Source organism: Manduca sexta, chromosome 8 (assembly GCF_014839805.1).
Source record: "Manduca sexta isolate Smith_Timp_Sample1 chromosome 8, JHU_Msex_v1.0, whole genome shotgun sequence".
In the NCBI taxonomy this organism is placed as follows: Eukaryota; Metazoa; Arthropoda; class Insecta; order Lepidoptera; family Sphingidae; genus Manduca; species Manduca sexta.
The window spans coordinates 5,736,674-5,756,243 of NC_051122.1; the positions used below are offsets into that span (position 1 = coordinate 5,736,674).

Below are 19,570 nucleotides of genomic sequence, written 5' to 3' on the forward strand. Positions count from 1 at the left end.
AGTCCATTCCCTTTTATTAAAGTCCTCTATAAATTTTTAAAAAATTAATAATATCCGATTATGATTTTTGATACTTGTTTTATATTCTCCTTAATTTATTTCTTTATCTCTGTTTTGTACTGTATTTATTTTCTTATATTTCGAATTTTAATATTTTTATACATTCATAATATTCTTATTCTGAATTTACGTATAATGTGTTTTTCGATTATTTTGTATTGCCATTGCTTTATTTACCGCTCAACAGTCATAGATAATATTAAAAACATAAAAAATTACCGTAACTTTTCCTACTTTCAACTTTGACATTGGCAAAATCATCGTCTGCCAACGATGGAGCCACAATTTAAAAATTGAATTGAATTGTACATTTTAAACATAGACTTGAAAATCTCATTCGAAAACTGTGTAAAACGGAATTATTTGTACATTATCTATGGCGTTAACATTACTAGGGATGAAACGATACTACTAAGGTGTCGATACGTTTACTTCATATCATATCGGTCGTAATTTGATATACTCGTAGATCAGACTTGATATCAAATAGATAATAGCTACCCTATTGATATCGGTATATTTATTGAGGTATGCAATACTACATTAGTAATACATAGTACATAAATAAGTACTAATATGATGTTTCTTGATATTCAAATAAAGACAAATAATTTCTAAAAAAAAGGTTTTTGAAAGGTTCTAAAATAATTTAATTTCTTAGTGGTACAAATCAATTAGTTTAACTAATTCTTTGTAGTGATTGTCGCATCAATAACAGCTCTCATAGAGAGTACCATGTATAGAGTTATCGAAAGTACATAACATGAAATGCATCTCTTTGAATAACGTTGGAAAGACAGCTTTATACAGTTATAATATTTTTGGAAAACTTTACATTAACTACTTTGGAATCAGTTCCAAAGATTACAACTAATATAACTTAGTATCGAAATAGTAGTATATTTCTATTGTTACATCCCTATTCCCTAGTCGGCGCGTCGTCCGATTCCTATCATCTGCAAGGCGCATACGACAAATCGCAATCTTCAGTCTTCAATGATAATATTGGTATAAATACGATGTATTTTAACTGTGATACGAAACAAAGTTCTTTGAGTACGTTTTAAGTAAAGTTAGTGGATAAATATTATATTTACAACATGATACATTTTAAAGACAATAAGAATAAATCGGCACTGAGTACAAGATGGGCTCAAATGTCAAAGCAAGAACAAATTATCGAGAAAAAAAAGATGGAGATCCAGGCAAAATTGGAGGCTCAAAAACAGGCGGCTGCACTCGCGGCTCAAGCTAAACTAGCGAAGTAAGTATAATCAGTAAAAGTTATATCACATAAACTTTCTAATGGCGGTAGGACCTCGCACGTTGCGTTTATTTTGTTAATTAGTCGGGCTGCATAAGATTTAAAATGTTTTTATAGTGATTCCGAACCTTTTCATGCTCTGCTGAACGTTTTCCGACTTTAAGCCGTGATTTATAGACGTGTCGAGTACAGACGAACAGTCACGAATAGAGCTTATTTGGGTGTATTGACTCATAATTCATAGTACTATTTATTCGCCAAGAGTCTGAATGAGGCATATAGGGTGACATGAGAGGCAGGGAGCCAGTATTGTAATTCAAACCCCTGCACTATACATACTTGCCAAAAAATCGAGATTCTAATAATTACCATTGTCAAAATGGTTTGCATTGGTTGCATACCTTCAATAGGGTGCACTGAAATTATATAAAGCATAGTATATTTGTAAATTTTAAATTGCTTTAATAAAACCAATTAAGTAATGTCTGTTTGTTAAATATGTTGTAAAGCTGGGCATTGATTAACAAGAAAACTTGCAGAAGTTGACTACTGCAAGCAAAGTTACTATGTTAACCCTCACAACATTTCTTCCAATTTAAAGCTTGCAGAATGTGTGGCATATGTAAAGGATTTTATATATTGTCACCAATGTAAATATGTCTTAAGTTTGTTGTAGATATACTGTAGAATGAATGTGAATCTGGTGTGGGTAGGAGATAGTAAATTAGCTGTCTGGCACTTGTGTTTTATCATTCAATCACGATATGTTGATAGTGGTGGATACATACCCATATCCTTTTAGAATGGTGAAATTAGACATGGAGGCAGACTAACATGTTATCCTATTGCAGATTTTTTGAGTAGGGTTTTTTATAAATCAATTATTTGTTAAAACAAAAGTATGGTTGTTATCTTCCATCCACACCAGATTGACATAATTTCTCAAGTAAAACTACTACCAAGATTTGTGCAAAATTGTTGGGAGAATTTCTTAATCTAGAGCGGCATCTGGTTAATATTTAGTATGTGCAGTATTAAAAAATCAGTTTTATAGTTTGCAACCTGCTATAAACATGCATAATATGTTGCAATATCAATGTAAATTCTTATATTTCATGTTCTTTTTTTCTAAAAATTTCTAGCCCTGCTCCTCAGGATGAGAAAGGGAATGCCAATATATTTTCCAATGATGGTAGTTTTATGAGTCAATACAAAGCCCTGCTTGAAAAACAAAAACAAGAAAACCAAGATAAAGAGGAAAAGGAAAAAGAAAAGCAAAAATCTGATGAAAAACAGAAAATTAAAGAGGAGAAACAACAAAATGATCACTATGATGATAGCCCTGGACCGAAAGAAGAACACAAAAAGTACAATGATAAAGGATCTAGGTAAATGTATTAACAGTTATTGGTAAACATGAAGTTTTATTTTTAACTAACTTTAAAAATAGGATTAGGTTCTCAATTCAACTGTATTATTATTTTTTTAATATTTGTTACCTCACAAGAATTGACTGGGTGAACCAATTTTGATGATTCTTTTTTTATTTGAAATCTGGTGTCTCATTTCATTTCAATTAAAATTGCTAGTTATCATACATACATACAGTTCAGCTTGATAAATACATGTTCATGTATTTATCAAGCTGAACTATGTTACTATTTGTTATGCCAATCAGCAGCACTATGGCCATAATTAATATTTTTTTTGTTAACTTCACTCAAAATGATTATAATTCTTTCCTTTTGTTAATATATTAATAACTAGGTTTTAATAATATTTTGTTTATAGAGACAAACACCGACGATGGAGTGACAAGGGTCGCAGCCGAGCCCATAGCCCCTCAACACCTGTTGTTGAAGATAGAAAGAAATTTTCTGAAAACAAAACGCCCAATCACATTCCACCTCTAATGCAAATCCCTATCATGCCACCCACTACACAATCTCCTGAATCTGATTACCAGTGGAGATCAGGACCTCATAATTCAGATGATGAATCAGATACAAATTCTTTACCGTCAAACTCAATAGGTCCTGGACCAATGCCACCAGGTTCAATGCATCCCGGTTTCATGGGTCCTGGTATGATGGGACCTGGACCAAATATGGGATCAGATCCTAATATGGTACCAAACTCTAATATGGGCACTGGTTTCAATATGGGTCCAGGACCAAATATGGGACCAGGGCCTAATATGGGTCCCGGACCTAGTATGGGACCAGGGCCTAGTATGGGACCCGGGCCTAGTATGGGACCCGGGCCTGGTATGGGACCCGGACCCAGTATGGGACCCGGGCCTAATATGGGACCTGGGCCGAATATGGGTATGGGCCCTGGTCCTCATATGGGGCCAGGTCCACATATTGGTCCTGGTCCAAATATGGGCTCTGGCCCCAATATGGGACCAAGACCAAATATGGGTCCGGGTCCTATGATGGGCCCTGGCGGTCCTAATATGCCCCCAATGCCCCCTAATGGTCCAATGCCTCCTTTCATGGGTGGACCTCCTAATTTTCCCATGCCACCTAATTTTATGGGTCCAAATGGTCCTGGAGGACCGTGCGGTCCTGGACCCATGCCACCAAATATGTGTGGTCCAAATATGTCAGGTCCTAGGCCAAATGGCCCTATGCCCCCATTCTTTGGTCCACCTTTCCCTAATCCAATGATGGGTCCTGGTGGACCACCAATGCCTCCTAATGCAGGCAATATGCCTTTCATGGGTCCACCCCCACCTTTTGGGCCTAATGGCCCTCCAAACTTTGATAATGGCAATGGTCCACCCAGACCTTTCTTGCCACCTAATTCTATGCCACCCAATTCTAAAGCAAATCTAGAAAATCTAGGCAATAATTCACCATCTGATTCCATGAAACAAAAAGGTCTACCCGCTAACCCTAGCAATGCAAACAGTGGCTCTTCATCAAGCAATACATCTCAAGGTAAACATCAATTTATTACTAACTGTCACTAATGCGCCCTTTTATTACTTTGTTTAAAAAAAATACAAGGGCACATTAAACTATTAACACATTTAAATGTTCACACAATGTCTGATATTTACCGTGACATTTGAATAGTTTGGATTAAAGTAAATATGAGCGTGTTGAACATTTAAGTAAGAGCGCAGTTCGAACGTGGGTTCGGTACTGCAGGTGGCCGGGGGTTCTCGGCGCCGCTACTCGTGACAATATGTTGACCCGTGGTGTGCAGTTTTCTCTCCAGATATGTTCCCGCCGTCAGTGCACCGAGCCGCCAGCGAAGTCGCCAGCAACGGTGACCACTGGGAAAATGTCCTGAAAGCAATACACTCACAAGATCAAAATTTGTGGTAATGCCACTGGTAGCCCGTAAATTGCTCCCCATCAGGATATGTGCTGTTTTCATTTTTATATTCAAATCAGTAAATTATTTGCTGGAATTGTGCCGTTTAGTATATTCAATTTGAGTATTTCGTTAGCACAAAGACGATAGCACACTTCCACCAATAATTTCAGGTTGCATAAAACCTAAAGAGCATCCTTTATGTTTTTTTTCTGATGACCAAAATATTTAATGTGCGGTGTTTTTGCAGGTTCCTACATAACACCAACTCGAATGAATATAAGGCGTTCAGGGAGTTAATTAATAAGATGAGAAGAGATGGTGTGGGTGAAAAGAAGCATGAAGTGAAACCGGGAGGATAAATATCGAGCCAGAGTTCAGTTTAGAGGATGACGATAGCTATGACAACAGACCTAGTTTTAAAGACGAAAGCAAGGACAGGTAATTTGAATGTTTACATAGTAAAATTCTTTAGAGATTTATGCATGTTATCACTACCTAAAATATATATTATCTTGAAGGTAGATTTGTTTCTAAATCTTAGGTATTAATAGAAACATGGCACGTTCATTGTTAATGCCTATTGTATTCATGAATTTGTGAAACATATACTGCACTCCCAATATACATTGTAGATATTCATTATATCGTTTGCCTAAACATAAATCACTCATAATTCAAAGTTTTTTTAAAATGCTTATTATTATGTATGCAAGAATTTGAATAAGTATTCAATATGTAAACATACTTTCGATACATTACACGGTTTGCGTATGGTTATCTAACTTTCTTACACTAATGAATGGTAATCCTTCCACATTATACGATTCATTTGTTTTTTGTGTTTACGAATTGTATATTGCTTTAAGGTGATAGCTTAAGGTCCATTTTCATACATTTTGTTTCACCTTTAATCTGGGTAACTAAACAAGTATTGACAAGTAAAGAATTTAAATTCACGTCTAGTTAGTGATTAGTTCTCGCAGTTGAAAGAAAAACGTAAAAATAATTAATATGCATGGATATTTCGGCCTTTAAAATTTAATACGACGAAATTTAACTAGAAACTAGACGTGAATTTAAATTCTTTACTTGTCAATACTTGTTTAGTTACCCAGATTAAAGGTGAAACAAAATGTATGAAAATGGACCTTAAGCTATCACCTTAATTCGTTTATTTAGAGATTGCATAAGTATTTTTCGGTATTCGTAATTAATCAAGTCATGTCGGTTTCAAGCAATAGATATAAAATATAGACACGTTTGACTAGTATAAAAAGCGGTGATTAGCATTAAAATGTACCGTTCGAGTTCCTATCGAAGACAATTTTTTTTAAAATATATTGAGACAGTGACGTAATTCTGCTTGTTACTAAGTATGAAGTTTGATCGTCACTACAAATTTGCAAGCATGATGTAAAAATTTGCGTTGAAGGCCGTCGATGTTTTACCATCGACCGCCTTCACCGCAACCAACTACAATGCCTTTTCGAGGTTCCAAATCCTGGCCAATCATAAGAGAAAAACCACACAATATGTTGTTTAACCACGAAACCGAATCTAGAACCATCATAGTCCATATATGTCGATAAACCAAGGAGGCTGGACCATAAAAAGAAAAAATAATTTATTACTATCAGTTTCAGTAGAGACGAGGATAGTAAACATTATCGCCGAGACGTCAAACGGGAGCAAGCCAGCTCGCAGAGTGATGAGGAACCGGAAGCCAAACGTGAACGGAAACGGAAGAAGAAATCGCGCTGGAGCGATGATCCACCGGCGGCCGATATCAAGCCACCCGGGCTGATTACACCGTTGGCTGCCATCATTCCAGGTAACTCGGCATATCTGTATTGATTCAAGGTGAGAATAGTCTTCGCTTCGTTGTTAGTCGGGGATATCGGATAGTTCGATTTAATTTCGTATCACATTATAATGAAAACGTATTTTGAGTTTAAAGACTATAGAAATTAGGTATAGGGAAAACTATGAACTATTTTCTACGTCATTGAATATCAAAAGTATCATATACTGGTAAGTATAAAAGGAAAATGTGGAGTCACATATTTTTTTAAATATTGTTTCAAACTGCAATAATTTATTTCTCAGCCGAATTTATGATCGATTTGCTATGGACGTAAACTGTTACTTTCATTACTGATAATTTTTATGTTAAAACTTACAAATATTGACCGAATATTTATCTGCACTGACGACTGACTTCAGCATGGGGTGGATTTAAGACTGCTATAAAATAGAAATAGTCTTACTCTATGGTAAAGTGTAGTATAAATTCACTCTCTTTATACACTATGATAAATCTGTATGTAAATTGTCACTATATGGATTTTATTACGGAATCATAGCCAATTTGGCAAGTGATGTAGGCAGAAAATGAATCGAATAGATTGTTCTGCTTTCAAACGCCGCGCCGTTCGATTTTTTATGGACAATTTAACACTCATGGACAACCAGCCTAATTGCGTTTCATAGTATACAGTTTGCAATATATTCATGTTTTGCAACACTATGTTGTGCTTATTATCGTTGCTTGTTTGCCAAGGAGAAAGCATTCCAGTTGAAGGTAAGGAAATAATATCAAAACGATCGTTCAGTCTGTGGCAAAGGGAAGTTAAATGTCTGTAGCAAATTGGTTGTCAACCTCAAGTTAATAAACTATAATTTTAAATACACTTAATAATGTGTAAAGAGTTTAGGTGAATGAACTATGTATTAATGTGATCAAGCACCTTTGTATATGTCATATTATATGTGTACGTGTTTTGCACTTGCCTCGTATTAGCTAAATTAGTTATAATTTCGTTTGCTTGCTCGATATTTTAAATATTCTTTTACAAAAGGAAAATTATTCTAAATGTTTTAATTTTGCCTAATTTTATTAACATACGTATTTATAGGCGCTAAGTTAGCAAAGATCGACGAAGAAGGACTAAAATTGACGAATGTGAATAAAAATAACCAAGCACTGATGCAGTATGCAATGACAAATTACGGAACAACAAATTTAAGTGCAGAGGATTGGAAGAAATGCGAAGACAACTTTAAACTTAACCTTCTGTATCAGGTACGTTATACGTGTTTAATTTGTTAACGTTTCAATGGGGTTTATATTGGCCCAAGAACATGAAGATAGAAAACAACGCACTTTGTAAGTGATATCACTCTGTAATACACTAGTATATGTAAGTAGAAAAGCTTAATGTGTGGTATGCATGGCGAAGATATCCGCATATTGCTTAAGTGACATGCACAGCTCAGCTCAACTCGACGCCTAATGCCAAAATATATCGTTTCGCCCTATCACTTGTCGAAGGTTCACGTTCATAGTGTTATAGCCGGCAAACAACTTAAGCACAATACCGCGTCGTGGGTGATTTTTTGTATGAATGTGGAGCGTAGCAGTATACTCAAGATTTTATTGCTTTGAATGACAAGACGAGCTTGCCGTTCGCCTGATGGTAAGCGATACAAACGCCCGTAAACAGTAGGAACACCATCCAACACCTTGAATTACACAGTATTGTTTGATATTCCACTGCGCTCGCCATCTTGAAACATGAGATGTTAAGTCTTATTATATTCAGTAGTTACACTGGCTACAATGTTCTTCAAACCGGAACACAACAGTGACTACACACTGCTGCTTGGGGGCAGAAATAGACATCGCGGTGGTATCTACCCTGATGGACTCTCACATATGAGAGACCTAACACCAGTAAAGTTGTTTGTCGGCTATTATATCACATTATGTAGTTATATTATATTATGAAATATCTTCTGGCTTGCGTTGCGCTGTGTTTCGTTAGAGTACGCTCAGCTTTATATATTGTAATAAAGAATGCTAGACAGTGTGTTGGTAATATACGGTGCAATTACTGCATTTAAATATTTTTTTACAGCACACATTCGGCAGTCTAACCGCAATCCATATGTGCGATAAATAATAATTATTTATGTATGTATTTACATAATAACGATATATTAAAAAATATCTTTTAATTATAGGACATGTTAAAGAAACGTCAGGAGGTGGAACGTTTGGCGGCGGCGGGTAAATATAAATACGAATATGACAGCGACGAGGACACCAACGAAGGCACCTGGGAACATAAGTAAGTTTATTCAAAGTACAAAATTACATTCAGAAATATACAAAGTTTTATATAATCAAGATATGGTATTATTTCTCATCTTTATAAAGATAGATTTATAGATTCCTTAATCGCATGCATTGCTCTGAAAGTGAATTACTGTAATATTCGAATAGTTTTCAAAATGATTTTAATATTTAAAATCAAAATGGGCGTCAATTGACTCTCTTTGGAAATAAAATACAAATTATTGAATGTGCCACAACTTACAATATAAAAATTATTTAGGTTACGAGCAAAAGAAATGAGTGCGACGGAGAAATGGGCTGATGAACTGACAAAGCAGGCAGCGGGCAAACATCACATTGGAGACTTTCTGCCGCCTGAGGAGTTAAAGAAGTATGCAATTTTTTTTAATTACAACATATTTATTGGTCTATATTATATGTACAGGATTATGCGAGTTGTAAATCGAAAGGTTAAGAGTTTCATTTACCAATTACGAAACATGGGGTATGCTGCAGTTGCAAGACAATTATGTCGCGTCGATCCCATTGTGGATTTTCTAAATTTTAAACATCTTGACAGCCTGCTGGCATAATAGGTTTTGATAAATCACTTGTTAAAAGAAAGACCGCGTTTCGATTTTCGCCTCGTGAAAAAACAATTGTTCCGATCTGGGTGTTTGTGAGATCGTTTTTCTCATAGTTCTCAATACACAAGACACAAGATTTATATCCTAATGTGACGCCTACGTGTGACTGTTAGGCTTTATTTAATTTTGATTATTCCAAAACATGACTGCACAATATCGGAAACTGGCGTATATCTCGTAAACCTAAATTATCAGACTTAAATTGATGATGTATACACGAAAATAAATCGATGGGTAAAAGGTGAAATGTCTTAAGCGACATTTTTTTCGAAATTTTTTAACTACGTTAAAAAAACATAGAAAAAAGAGCTGATTTTAAATATGTATGAAACTTAGTGTCCCAAAAAATTAACGCTTAAGTCTATTAGCCTTGCAACAGTCGAAATGTACTTACGCATTGATAAATAACGTGTCAATGATAAATCGTACATTACAGGTTCATGGAAAAGTATTCGGCGTTGAAAAATGGCAAAGAGCCAGACCTGAGTGACTACAAGGAATTCAAATTGAAAGAGGATAACGTGGGTACGTAATAATTAATCACTACCGATGTGTAAGTATGTGCAATGGTTCAAGAATTTTGGGGGAAATTGCGAACGTGTTTTTGTGGTAGTCGTGTAATATAATGTTCCCTCGAAAAAACACTCAATCCATGTTATAGAATTATTTTATAAAAATTTACCCATATTATATACGCATACGTGCACACACTCGCACGCAAACGCAACGTGCATTGTCTAGTCCTATCAATCCTCATAAATCCGTTCTATACCACTGCATCTATATTTGTATTATTTTATACAATTACTATCAAATTACATTGATCACGTTTATTCAATCGCACCTATTTTATGCTATTCTTTATTAATTTTCTATGGTTTCAACTAACTTGAATTATGAAACTTGACACAATGTTGCTTATTATATGAATAATAAATGCCATTATTGTTGTAGGTTTTAAAATGCTGCAGAAACTCGGATGGACGGAAGGCCAAGGCTTAGGCGCGGAGGGGTCGGGCATCGTCGAACCGATCAATAAGTAATGATTGTTTCCATTGAATATTCCATTAAACCGCGTCCTTGCTATATTCAAATAGTATATGTAATGAATGTTCAAAATAAAGATTTTATTTCTCGTTATCTAATGAAAATAAAGTTTTTATTTATCAATGTTCGTTCACATTGTCCCGATGAATATTAAACCCCATTTGTGTATATAGAGCAAATCAGCCAGTGGCTAACCTGGGTTTGGGCGCTTCCACGTCTGACGGCGTCTCTCCGGACGACGACGAATTCGACGCGTACAGGAAACGCATGATGCTTGCGTACAGATTCAGACCCAATCCTTTGGTAAGTATGGGGATTTTCGTTTATTTTTATTTTAGCATGCAGCGATTTCACCGCAGCTTAAAAGAAGTGCAGTTTAAGGTAACCGCAAGTGCATTTTGTAAAGTTTTTTTCTATACTCTTCCTACACGATAGGTTTATTACGCAGCCGGCGTACGCAATAATTATAAGCGAAAGTTTGTTGGAGCTAATATTTAATTTTACACAGAAATTTGTTTAGCAATAGTAAAAAATTAAAGTATTTTAAAATTTAGCTAGTGTAATTACTGGCATTATTTGACGTACCATCTTATGTGTCAGGGTAATAATCGCAGTGCCGTTTTAACTCACCGCTTTATAATTCCGAGTTCAACACCATTTAATTGTGGCATAAAACTGACATGAACGTCCGTGTTGTTCGCTTGTGATTGGTCGAGAGATTGACACGTGACTAGTTGGTCTTAATCATCATAATCGGACGATACGGACGTTCGTGTCGTTTGTTTTAGCACATTATAGGTAGATGGTGTTGTTTCTGTTTTGTCGCTTACCATCAAGCGACTGGCTAATCAGGTCATGTATTTATATTAAGAAAAAAATGCGCAATTAGTACTTAACTTTGACGTACGATCACTTCTTCAAGATCACTTCCGATGCGGCTGCGATTGTCTGCTATTATTTAACAGTCCATGTTTTATCACAGCTAATAATGGTTATAAAGCTATTGCATTAAGTAGTTTATATAACAATGTATAATAGACTATTTTATTGTTTGAACAAATCTATAAATACATAAAAAAGGTAAATATCGCCTTATGCAATATTTTTTTTAAAATTTTGATTCATAAAAATAAGTGGCCGATTTTTTAGTCAATTTATAAAATTATATTTTTCTATTTGTTCTCTAGAATGCAAAAAAGCCGCTATTATCGTAACATCAATATATATCCTCCAAAGTTAACTTGTAGATTATAATAAATTCTTTTGGTTTTATAAGCTATTTTTCAAATATATTTTTAATAGGCTTGTAATTATTTTATTTATAAACATTGTACAACGGAATACAGTTTCCTGAAAACTGAAAGCAAAAATCATTGCCACAAATATTGATGACATTTCACAAATGACATTCGACAACTAGTCAATATCTAGTGTCGTCATGGCGGTTAGCTTTTTTGTGTGGAAATTTAAAATATTAATGGATTGCTATGGCAAATATGATTTTTGATTTCACAAAATTAAAATAAAATTTCTAGTAATTTATGTTCAAATTGCGTTAATTGCATAGAAACTTTTAGTTAGACCAAAACCGTTCTCTCACTAATTGACCATATAAAGTTCCATTATGCAACATGACCATTTCATATCAAGGGTTTAACCAACTCACCATATTACCACATAACCTCGGTTTCCTTCTTTCCTCAAGTTATTTAAATCTAAAATATACCTATATTAGCAAGCTTATCATATTAAAGGAAATAAAATACAGTTGGCGCATAGAAAAGTTTATTAAAAATAGTTTACAAAAGCTGTACAAAATAGCATGTCGTAAATGCATAACAATGTGTAGAATTTTTATTGCAAGACGGATTGCACTGGATTTCTGGCGCCACTCTTACAGTCATGTACTCGCTTAAATATGCAACGCTGAAAATTTCTTTTTATTTTAAAACGGCTGCACTTGGCATCTCGTATTCGCGCCCACGTGAGGGTTAATGTGAGCATAGAAATGAATGAACAAATTTCATGCTTGCCAAAAGATTTACGCGTTCCAAATAGTTGGTGTTCACAATATTTACAGCGCATTTAAAGTATTGTCAGTCTTTCAACGCTAACATAGAACATGTATAAACATATGTACAGTCAGCATGATTTTTTATTAGTTTCGATGAAAGATCGGATTTATTGTTTTGGTTGAGTCATTTTGTTTTAAAAATGTTTCAATAATTACTGCTTTCTTTGCCGTTAACAAAAGAATGCAAATCATTTCATGAAACGACTTTTTAAATATTCTTGTATATTAGGTACCTGAAGAACAAAATAACATCTTACTTACAGCTCGGCTCTCGCTGTTGAGTGGATGGCTTGATATACTCGAGACTCATTAAATGTTTTATGTTTTTTTACAGAACAACCCACGAAGACCTTATTATTGAGAAGATCTCTACGTATCATCATAAGATTTTAGATTAATGCTTTTTAATATTATACAGGTTTAAATGTAAATTGCAGCATAGAATCAAAAGCGGAAACGTAAACATAGAGCATATTACATATACATTATTAATATTCGATCAAATTTTTGGATCGATAAGGTGCCACAAAATAATACCATTTATAACCAACCTTCACATAATTTAGTTGAACCCTAATGACAAACACTTCAAAACTGCGAAGTCGACCTATTTCTACATTGCGTCGGCGCATGTCTTTGATTGGTGTTTGTAATTAGGGTTGCCTTAATGTTATACGAAGTTTAGTAAACGTTAAAATTAGCCATTTAAGGGGACCATATATTTCAATAGTTTGATGCACCGCTATATTCATAGGAGATGAATTTAAAATTCGGCACGCTTATTGGCCTACCGATATCAATGCGCTTCTAATTCAATGTTACTAAATAGTATTAGTGTACAACGCTTATTTAAATAACATATCTAAATGTGGTGCCTAAAATCTATGTGTTATTTTACTAGCCTTGAAATGTCAAGGTGCAACCATCTGTAACAGTAGATATTATATTTGTATGAAATATAGAAAATTAATGTGTTATTTGTGTATACATATTCGGCGAAGAATTTACTTTAATCCTGTATACTATTTTACATAATAATTCTATTATGTTAATAGGAAATGTGCGTGGATTTGATAACTGGCATAAGAAAATATTTTACGTGTGCAATTCTTACTTATAAGTAAGATGATGGCGATACATTGATATTGCTGTTAGTGGCGAAGAGTAAAAATATCCGAAAGGTACCCTACACAACGTGTAAATACTGTTGGTCTGCAAACGTTATGATAATTAAATTTTACATAAATTACGAAAGGAAAGCGATATGGACCCTTCGCCCCTGATTGCTATACAACTTTTAGAATTTTGACTATCTAATTTTGCTGCCATTATTGAGTACCGCTATCCATAAAGTGGATATATCTTCATGAAAATGTAACACACTTTAAAGATACTTTAAAAAAATAGTAATGTGGGGTCCCTCCACTTGCTAATATTACTGTTAGCGAAAAAGTATTGTCTGATAGACTACGTCATGGCATTATAAATAGGAAACCGTCTAAAATTACGTTTTAGTCTGTATAAAGTACTGCAAAGTATGTTGTTCGATGTTCTCACAGAATCCTTACATATTATACAACTTAGTCCCCCGCGGCGTCTGTGTCTGAATGCGATAAACTCAAAACTACCGAACGGATTTCGATCACATTTGGTATGGAGATAGTTTGAGACCCAGGGAATGTCCTTCCCTAGGTTACTTTCTATCCTTGAAAAATACATAGCGGGACTTTCCCGAAAAAGTTTTTTTTTTGTTGAAACCGCTATCAATTTGCCATGGAGATAGTTCAAGACCCTGATGGTCTGCTACCAAAACGATTCCGGGACGGGTCGCTAGTTATAATGTAAAAAAGACATGACAAATTGAATTAACAATTATTATGAATCTTCTAAATTATAGAAAGTTTTATCTATGAAGTTTCCTATCGGACAGAATCGTGGCAAAGATAGTAAAAAAAAATTATTAAGCTAGCAACATTTTACTGCATATGTTATTTATACAGCTTTTTCAAATGAGCTCCGAATTGGAATAATTTCTATTTATCTGCTCCCTTGCTTATTGAAACACAAGATACATTAAAAATAGTATCTTTTGAGCAAATTCTAAAATTTATCCCTATATATGCCCTTCTCCTAAAAGTCATTCTAGCTCCAGGCCATGGATTATTATACACCTATTTATTACTTAGTTGAAAAATATCTAAGTTTAATTTATATAAAAGCGGCAAACAACTTAACCACCCTGCCGCATGGATTTTTTCGTACGTTAGTGTAGCTACACCACTAGCTACACTATTGGTCACTAGCTACACCAAAAAGTCCCCCACCGATAGTGTGCTCAAGTTGTGCGCCAGCTATTATACCTACAACTAAGGATTCGCCAGTTTGTGTAATATTTTAACTATTAGGTAGATGTTTATAATAATGCTTCATTCTCCACGATATTTATTCAAAAATCTATATTCGATATGAAATGTCTCACTTTATCACAGTATTTACATACGCTTAACCATATTAGCAACAGGGTGTTATGAGCCAAGAGAACCCAATTAAAATAAGTCAGTACAAGGTTCATATTACAGATTCTATATTATGTATAACCTTTATAGTTAGATGTTAGAATTCATGGTTCAATATCATAATAATTCTTATTCTTAGATATAGAATTGTATATTTAATTGTCCATTGTTTTTCGCGAAGCGTTATCCATTTTTATAACTTAACATATTTTTTGTCAGTGACTGTACTTCAAAATGTAGCATCTGTAAGCATTAAGACTTAGATTATTTTAGTGATGTAAACTGTATATGGTTATGTTAAAGCTTTCAATAAAACTTCATTTCCATTATCGAGTTTTATTTTGCAACCGTCTTGAACCAAACATACAATGTTATTTATTTTGTTAGCCTCGATTTCATTGATGCAGATTAATCGTACGGCACTATTTATTTAACCCGAAAAGGCGGGCAAACTGTACATATGTTTACGGATACAAATTCTCACGAGCACACAAATTGGCCGATTTTTTCAATCTAATTACCGATGAGTCAATTTGTTGAAGTAGGACGCCGGCGCGTGCGCCTCATGTCGGACTCTACCCAGTTTAAATTTAGAAGCGAATGACAAAATTTTCATCTCTGTTTTCGTTTGAGATAGTCTGCTAACAGTTTGCCCGTGAATACATTAGTGTACGCACAAACGTTAAACGTCTAAGACTTTTTTTAAATGTAGAATTTGTGCTTGGTTTATACTTACAATGATTCGTAAAAGTGCCAGTTGTCAAGTATACAGCCGTGTGACTTATTGTAGTAGTGATACTTCGACAACGACAAGTTCATCAGAAAGTGCTACAGACACGCCGTTAAGAAAGTAAGCACTCAAAACCCTCAAAGTATCCCAATGATTCAAATCTAGTATAATAAAGTATTGTATTTGTCAGTACGAACGTTATTAAACGAATTGCAGTGTTTTTACTTTATCAACAAACCTTACCTTAACATTGCTAACTACAGTAAGTAGGCATCTGTTGAAATTATTAGAGTCCATACTGCTAATTATGTAGATTATAGCGTAATTCGCGAAAGAACTATTTAATAAGAACATATTTAAGAATACTTATGTATCAACACGAGTCGATTCTCCACCTTGAACATGTTCTTTATCAGCGATAAGTCAATCGTAACTAGATGTTTATCACCTTAAATCTACGAACCGTGAACTATTAGACAAAACCCATAACATATAGCAATAAACCATAGCAAGGAGTTAAAGGACATAACTATAACCTTTGCAGAGATTTCATTTAAATAGCCTAAGATTGCACAACCGTCAATTAATAATATTTGTTTTTTTATTATTGTGACTATTATAATGAATCATCGCAAGCACGTGTTGTTAATTAACGCAGTGTTTACTTTATTTTTATAATAAAATAGGTAACATTTTAGAATCGGTATGATTAGCCTTTGAAATTGGAAGATCCGAAATCGCACAATGAAAAAAGTAATTTGAATTATAAGATCCAATGATGGTCTCAGCATATTGGTTGTTCACTATACCGTCTGTTAACCATCACGGTATAACATATTATGCAGGTGAAGTTACCTTTGGTTCAGAACACATTTACAGACATAGATAAACCTTCGTCAAAAATAATTATAGGTATTACAAGGTTCGATATCAATGCAATGTTATGTCTTACAGCATCATCTACATTCGTCAACATAGAGTAGATTAGTCCATGACTAGTGACTACGCGACTATTTTTAGATTTGTAGAACGTGCTAATGCTGTGATTACACGTTATCTACCTATTTATGTATTTATATACCTACATACGCGATGTAATATGATTGTTTTGGAAATCTCTTTAATATTACAAGATACCTAAGTAGTTGTCTAAACACTATATATCAGAAGACAGGAAGTACCTGGCCGTCTAAATAAGTATTTATATTTATACCTATATTTAAATACAGTAAAAGTAGAAGTAATGAGACCAGACGACGATCAGAAAAAGATTAAATTCGGCGGGAAGGCAACCCGCAACCTTTTTATTCGCAACTTACCCGCTGCGCTACAAGCAATATTATGGCTTTCCTTTTTTTATTTTTCTATAATGTCAGTAATTTTTATTGACTGGGTTTTTGACATATTTATTGCATATTACTTACAATAACAAAGATGTTCGGAGAATTCGTGAATCACATGAGACGGACCTCTGGTATTAATACAACATATTTAGTATGAGGATAAAGCCGAATCATGAACAGATGGTAACGCGATATTTGGGCTAAGGCCACAATTTAATAAGTAGGTTAGTCATACCAATCCCTTTACAAAGGATATTAAAGTAGGTAGGTACTAGTTAGTAGTTAAAAAAATATTTAATATGATGTGATAGATATTTATTGAGCTATTCTCATCGTTTAGAATGAGGATAATATTTTGTAAGCGCCTAGGTACTCACTGCTTACTTAATAGTATTTATTTTTTCAAAAATAGGTGCTTACTTAATGTACATACGTATAGGACTCAGAAAGTCTAATATTTTTTTAAAGTACATTATATGAATTAGTAGGCATTCATAATTAAAAAATAGGTAAGTACTTGTACTCGGCACTTAATATTTTACTGAACGAAAATAAGCTTTCTTTTTTTTCTGTTGCACCATCTAGCTAAACAACTGTTTTAAAATAATACCTAAGTATTAATATAAACAAGAACCAAACAATATTTAAAACTGAATACTTAACCGTGTAAGGTAGATATACGATTCAATATTGTTTTGAATACTGAAATATTTTAATTACAAGTAATTGTAATACTTACCAACCCTACAATAAACATAATATTTATTTACCTATCAGCATGCGTGACTCAAATCCGCATACCTATGTTACCGAATAAACAAAACTAAATATATATTTATTGTTGTAAATTGTGGTATGCCTACTATATACAATTATTTTTTTAACGGCTCCATATTATTTTAAGAAGTATGTCTGCAGCCAAATTTCTTCCAAAACCGTTGATCCACAACCTTTCGCATAATATTAGACATGCACTTAGGTATAAAGGTATAATATACGCCTTTTAAAATATAATATTATTCAGTAAGATTAAACTGATCGACATATTACATTACAAAATAATCCTCATTTGTGTTAAGGTTTAACCGCATACTGCGATCATCGGTGGCGCGTCACTGGTCTTACTTCAAGAAAGACAGACCCAGTTTAAGAGTACGCGGTCGGTCAGTTTCCGACGCAGCTCTATGTGAAATTGCTGATCATGGTACGTTATTTAATCATCTTACTTATGCATGTATGCAAGAAATAATCGGCAATGTAGACAATAATGTAAGACATCAAATGGATTTATTTATATGACATATTTACCCGTAAGTTTATCGGGTAATAATTATTTTTTAAATATATATTTTTAATCAATTAACAATTAATTTACCTCAAATAGACCCTGAGCTGGTGTATCTTGACATCCCATCCGCGTTGCCACGTCGATCGCTGCAGGTGTGTGGCGTGGAGCCAACACAAAATGTGCCCGCACTTTTCGTCACGTGAGTATTATTAATTGTACTACATCAGTAATATTAATAAAATTGTAAACAACTTCTGATTGACATCCAAACTGTAGAATAATGTCAATAACAACTTACCTCGAAGATGCGACTCAAGTGGGTTCTGGTGGTTGCAGTTGATCGTATTTGATATATTATTTTAAAATGTTGTTGCCTTTTACTAATGGACCTGTAACATACGTAATCATAATAATTACATACGTTTTAAATCAATATGTATATACAAACTGTTATAGGTACATATTAAAATTGTTTGAAAATATTTAGGGCAACCCTATGTTCATACATATTACATACAACAACCTATGTTCATATATACAGACATCATAAGTTCGTGCATACTTAGGTATTTGAATTTATTTATTATATAACGTTCTTAAAAATAATACATAATTATTATTAACATCATGTTTTCTTTCACGGCCTTCCTTCTAGTGGGGTCCTTAAGATGCCACATGCCGCGGTTATACAGCCCTGTTTGTAACAACTTACTCTACACATTCTATTAGGCATCAATCACAGATCAAATCATGCAAGTGCTAATCACTATGTTTAGGGACAAATATATACACATAAAACATGTTAATATAGATAATACACACATATTGTATCATAATGAAGTCACCTCTATCACAACGAAGATAATTACTCGAATCATATTTAAACGGGACACTAATTATTTATGCGTGAAAAATTGTGACGTAAGAGTAATGGCCGATATTTCACTGTGCATCGTTACGAAATATTGCATAGCTTTTATCGATACTGTCAATTTGATATCGATAACTTACTTTATTTGTGCGTTAAAGCTAGGGATGTTGACATAGTAGAGGGTTGATAATGTCCACTCAAAATGAACCACTTTGTAGAAAGTGACGAAACAAACATTTTTCATGAATTATTTTCTTCTTCACTGGTTTGTGTTGCTATATTT

At 34.0% G+C, this 19,570-nt stretch overlaps 2 protein-coding genes across 3 annotated transcripts in view; both read left to right on the forward strand.

Moving 5' to 3' along the window:
* The first annotated feature begins 990 nt into the window (after positions 1 to 990).
* Positions 991 to 15,381, forward strand: LOC115446379 (atrophin-1). Its single transcript, XM_030173032.2, is given in 14 exon segments — positions 991 to 1,324; positions 2,467 to 2,712; positions 3,116 to 4,269; positions 4,541 to 4,658; positions 4,902 to 5,004; positions 5,007 to 5,092; positions 6,301 to 6,485; positions 7,570 to 7,736; positions 8,678 to 8,784; positions 9,052 to 9,162; positions 9,855 to 9,943; positions 10,373 to 10,457; positions 10,639 to 10,768; positions 12,874 to 15,381. Coding segments are annotated over 14 exon segments (2,772 nt in total). The 5' UTR covers positions 991 to 1,160; the 3' UTR covers positions 12,901 to 15,381.
* A 360-nt stretch (positions 15,382 to 15,741) lies between these two features.
* The window catches only part of LOC115446344, a 78,904-nt gene continuing 75,075 nt past the window's right edge, over positions 15,742 to 19,570 (forward strand). The window contains exons 1-3 of one of the 2 annotated variants that reach the window (XM_030172969.2): positions 15,742 to 15,905; positions 18,208 to 18,332; positions 18,513 to 18,615. In XM_030172969.2, the coding sequence (XP_030028829.2) occupies positions 15,793 to 15,905; positions 18,208 to 18,332; positions 18,513 to 18,615 (341 nt within the window). In that variant the 5' untranslated portion in view covers positions 15,742 to 15,792. The remainder of the gene's footprint in view (positions 15,906 to 18,207; positions 18,333 to 18,512; positions 18,616 to 19,570) is intronic. The other variant, XM_030172961.2, reaches the window with a different exon arrangement.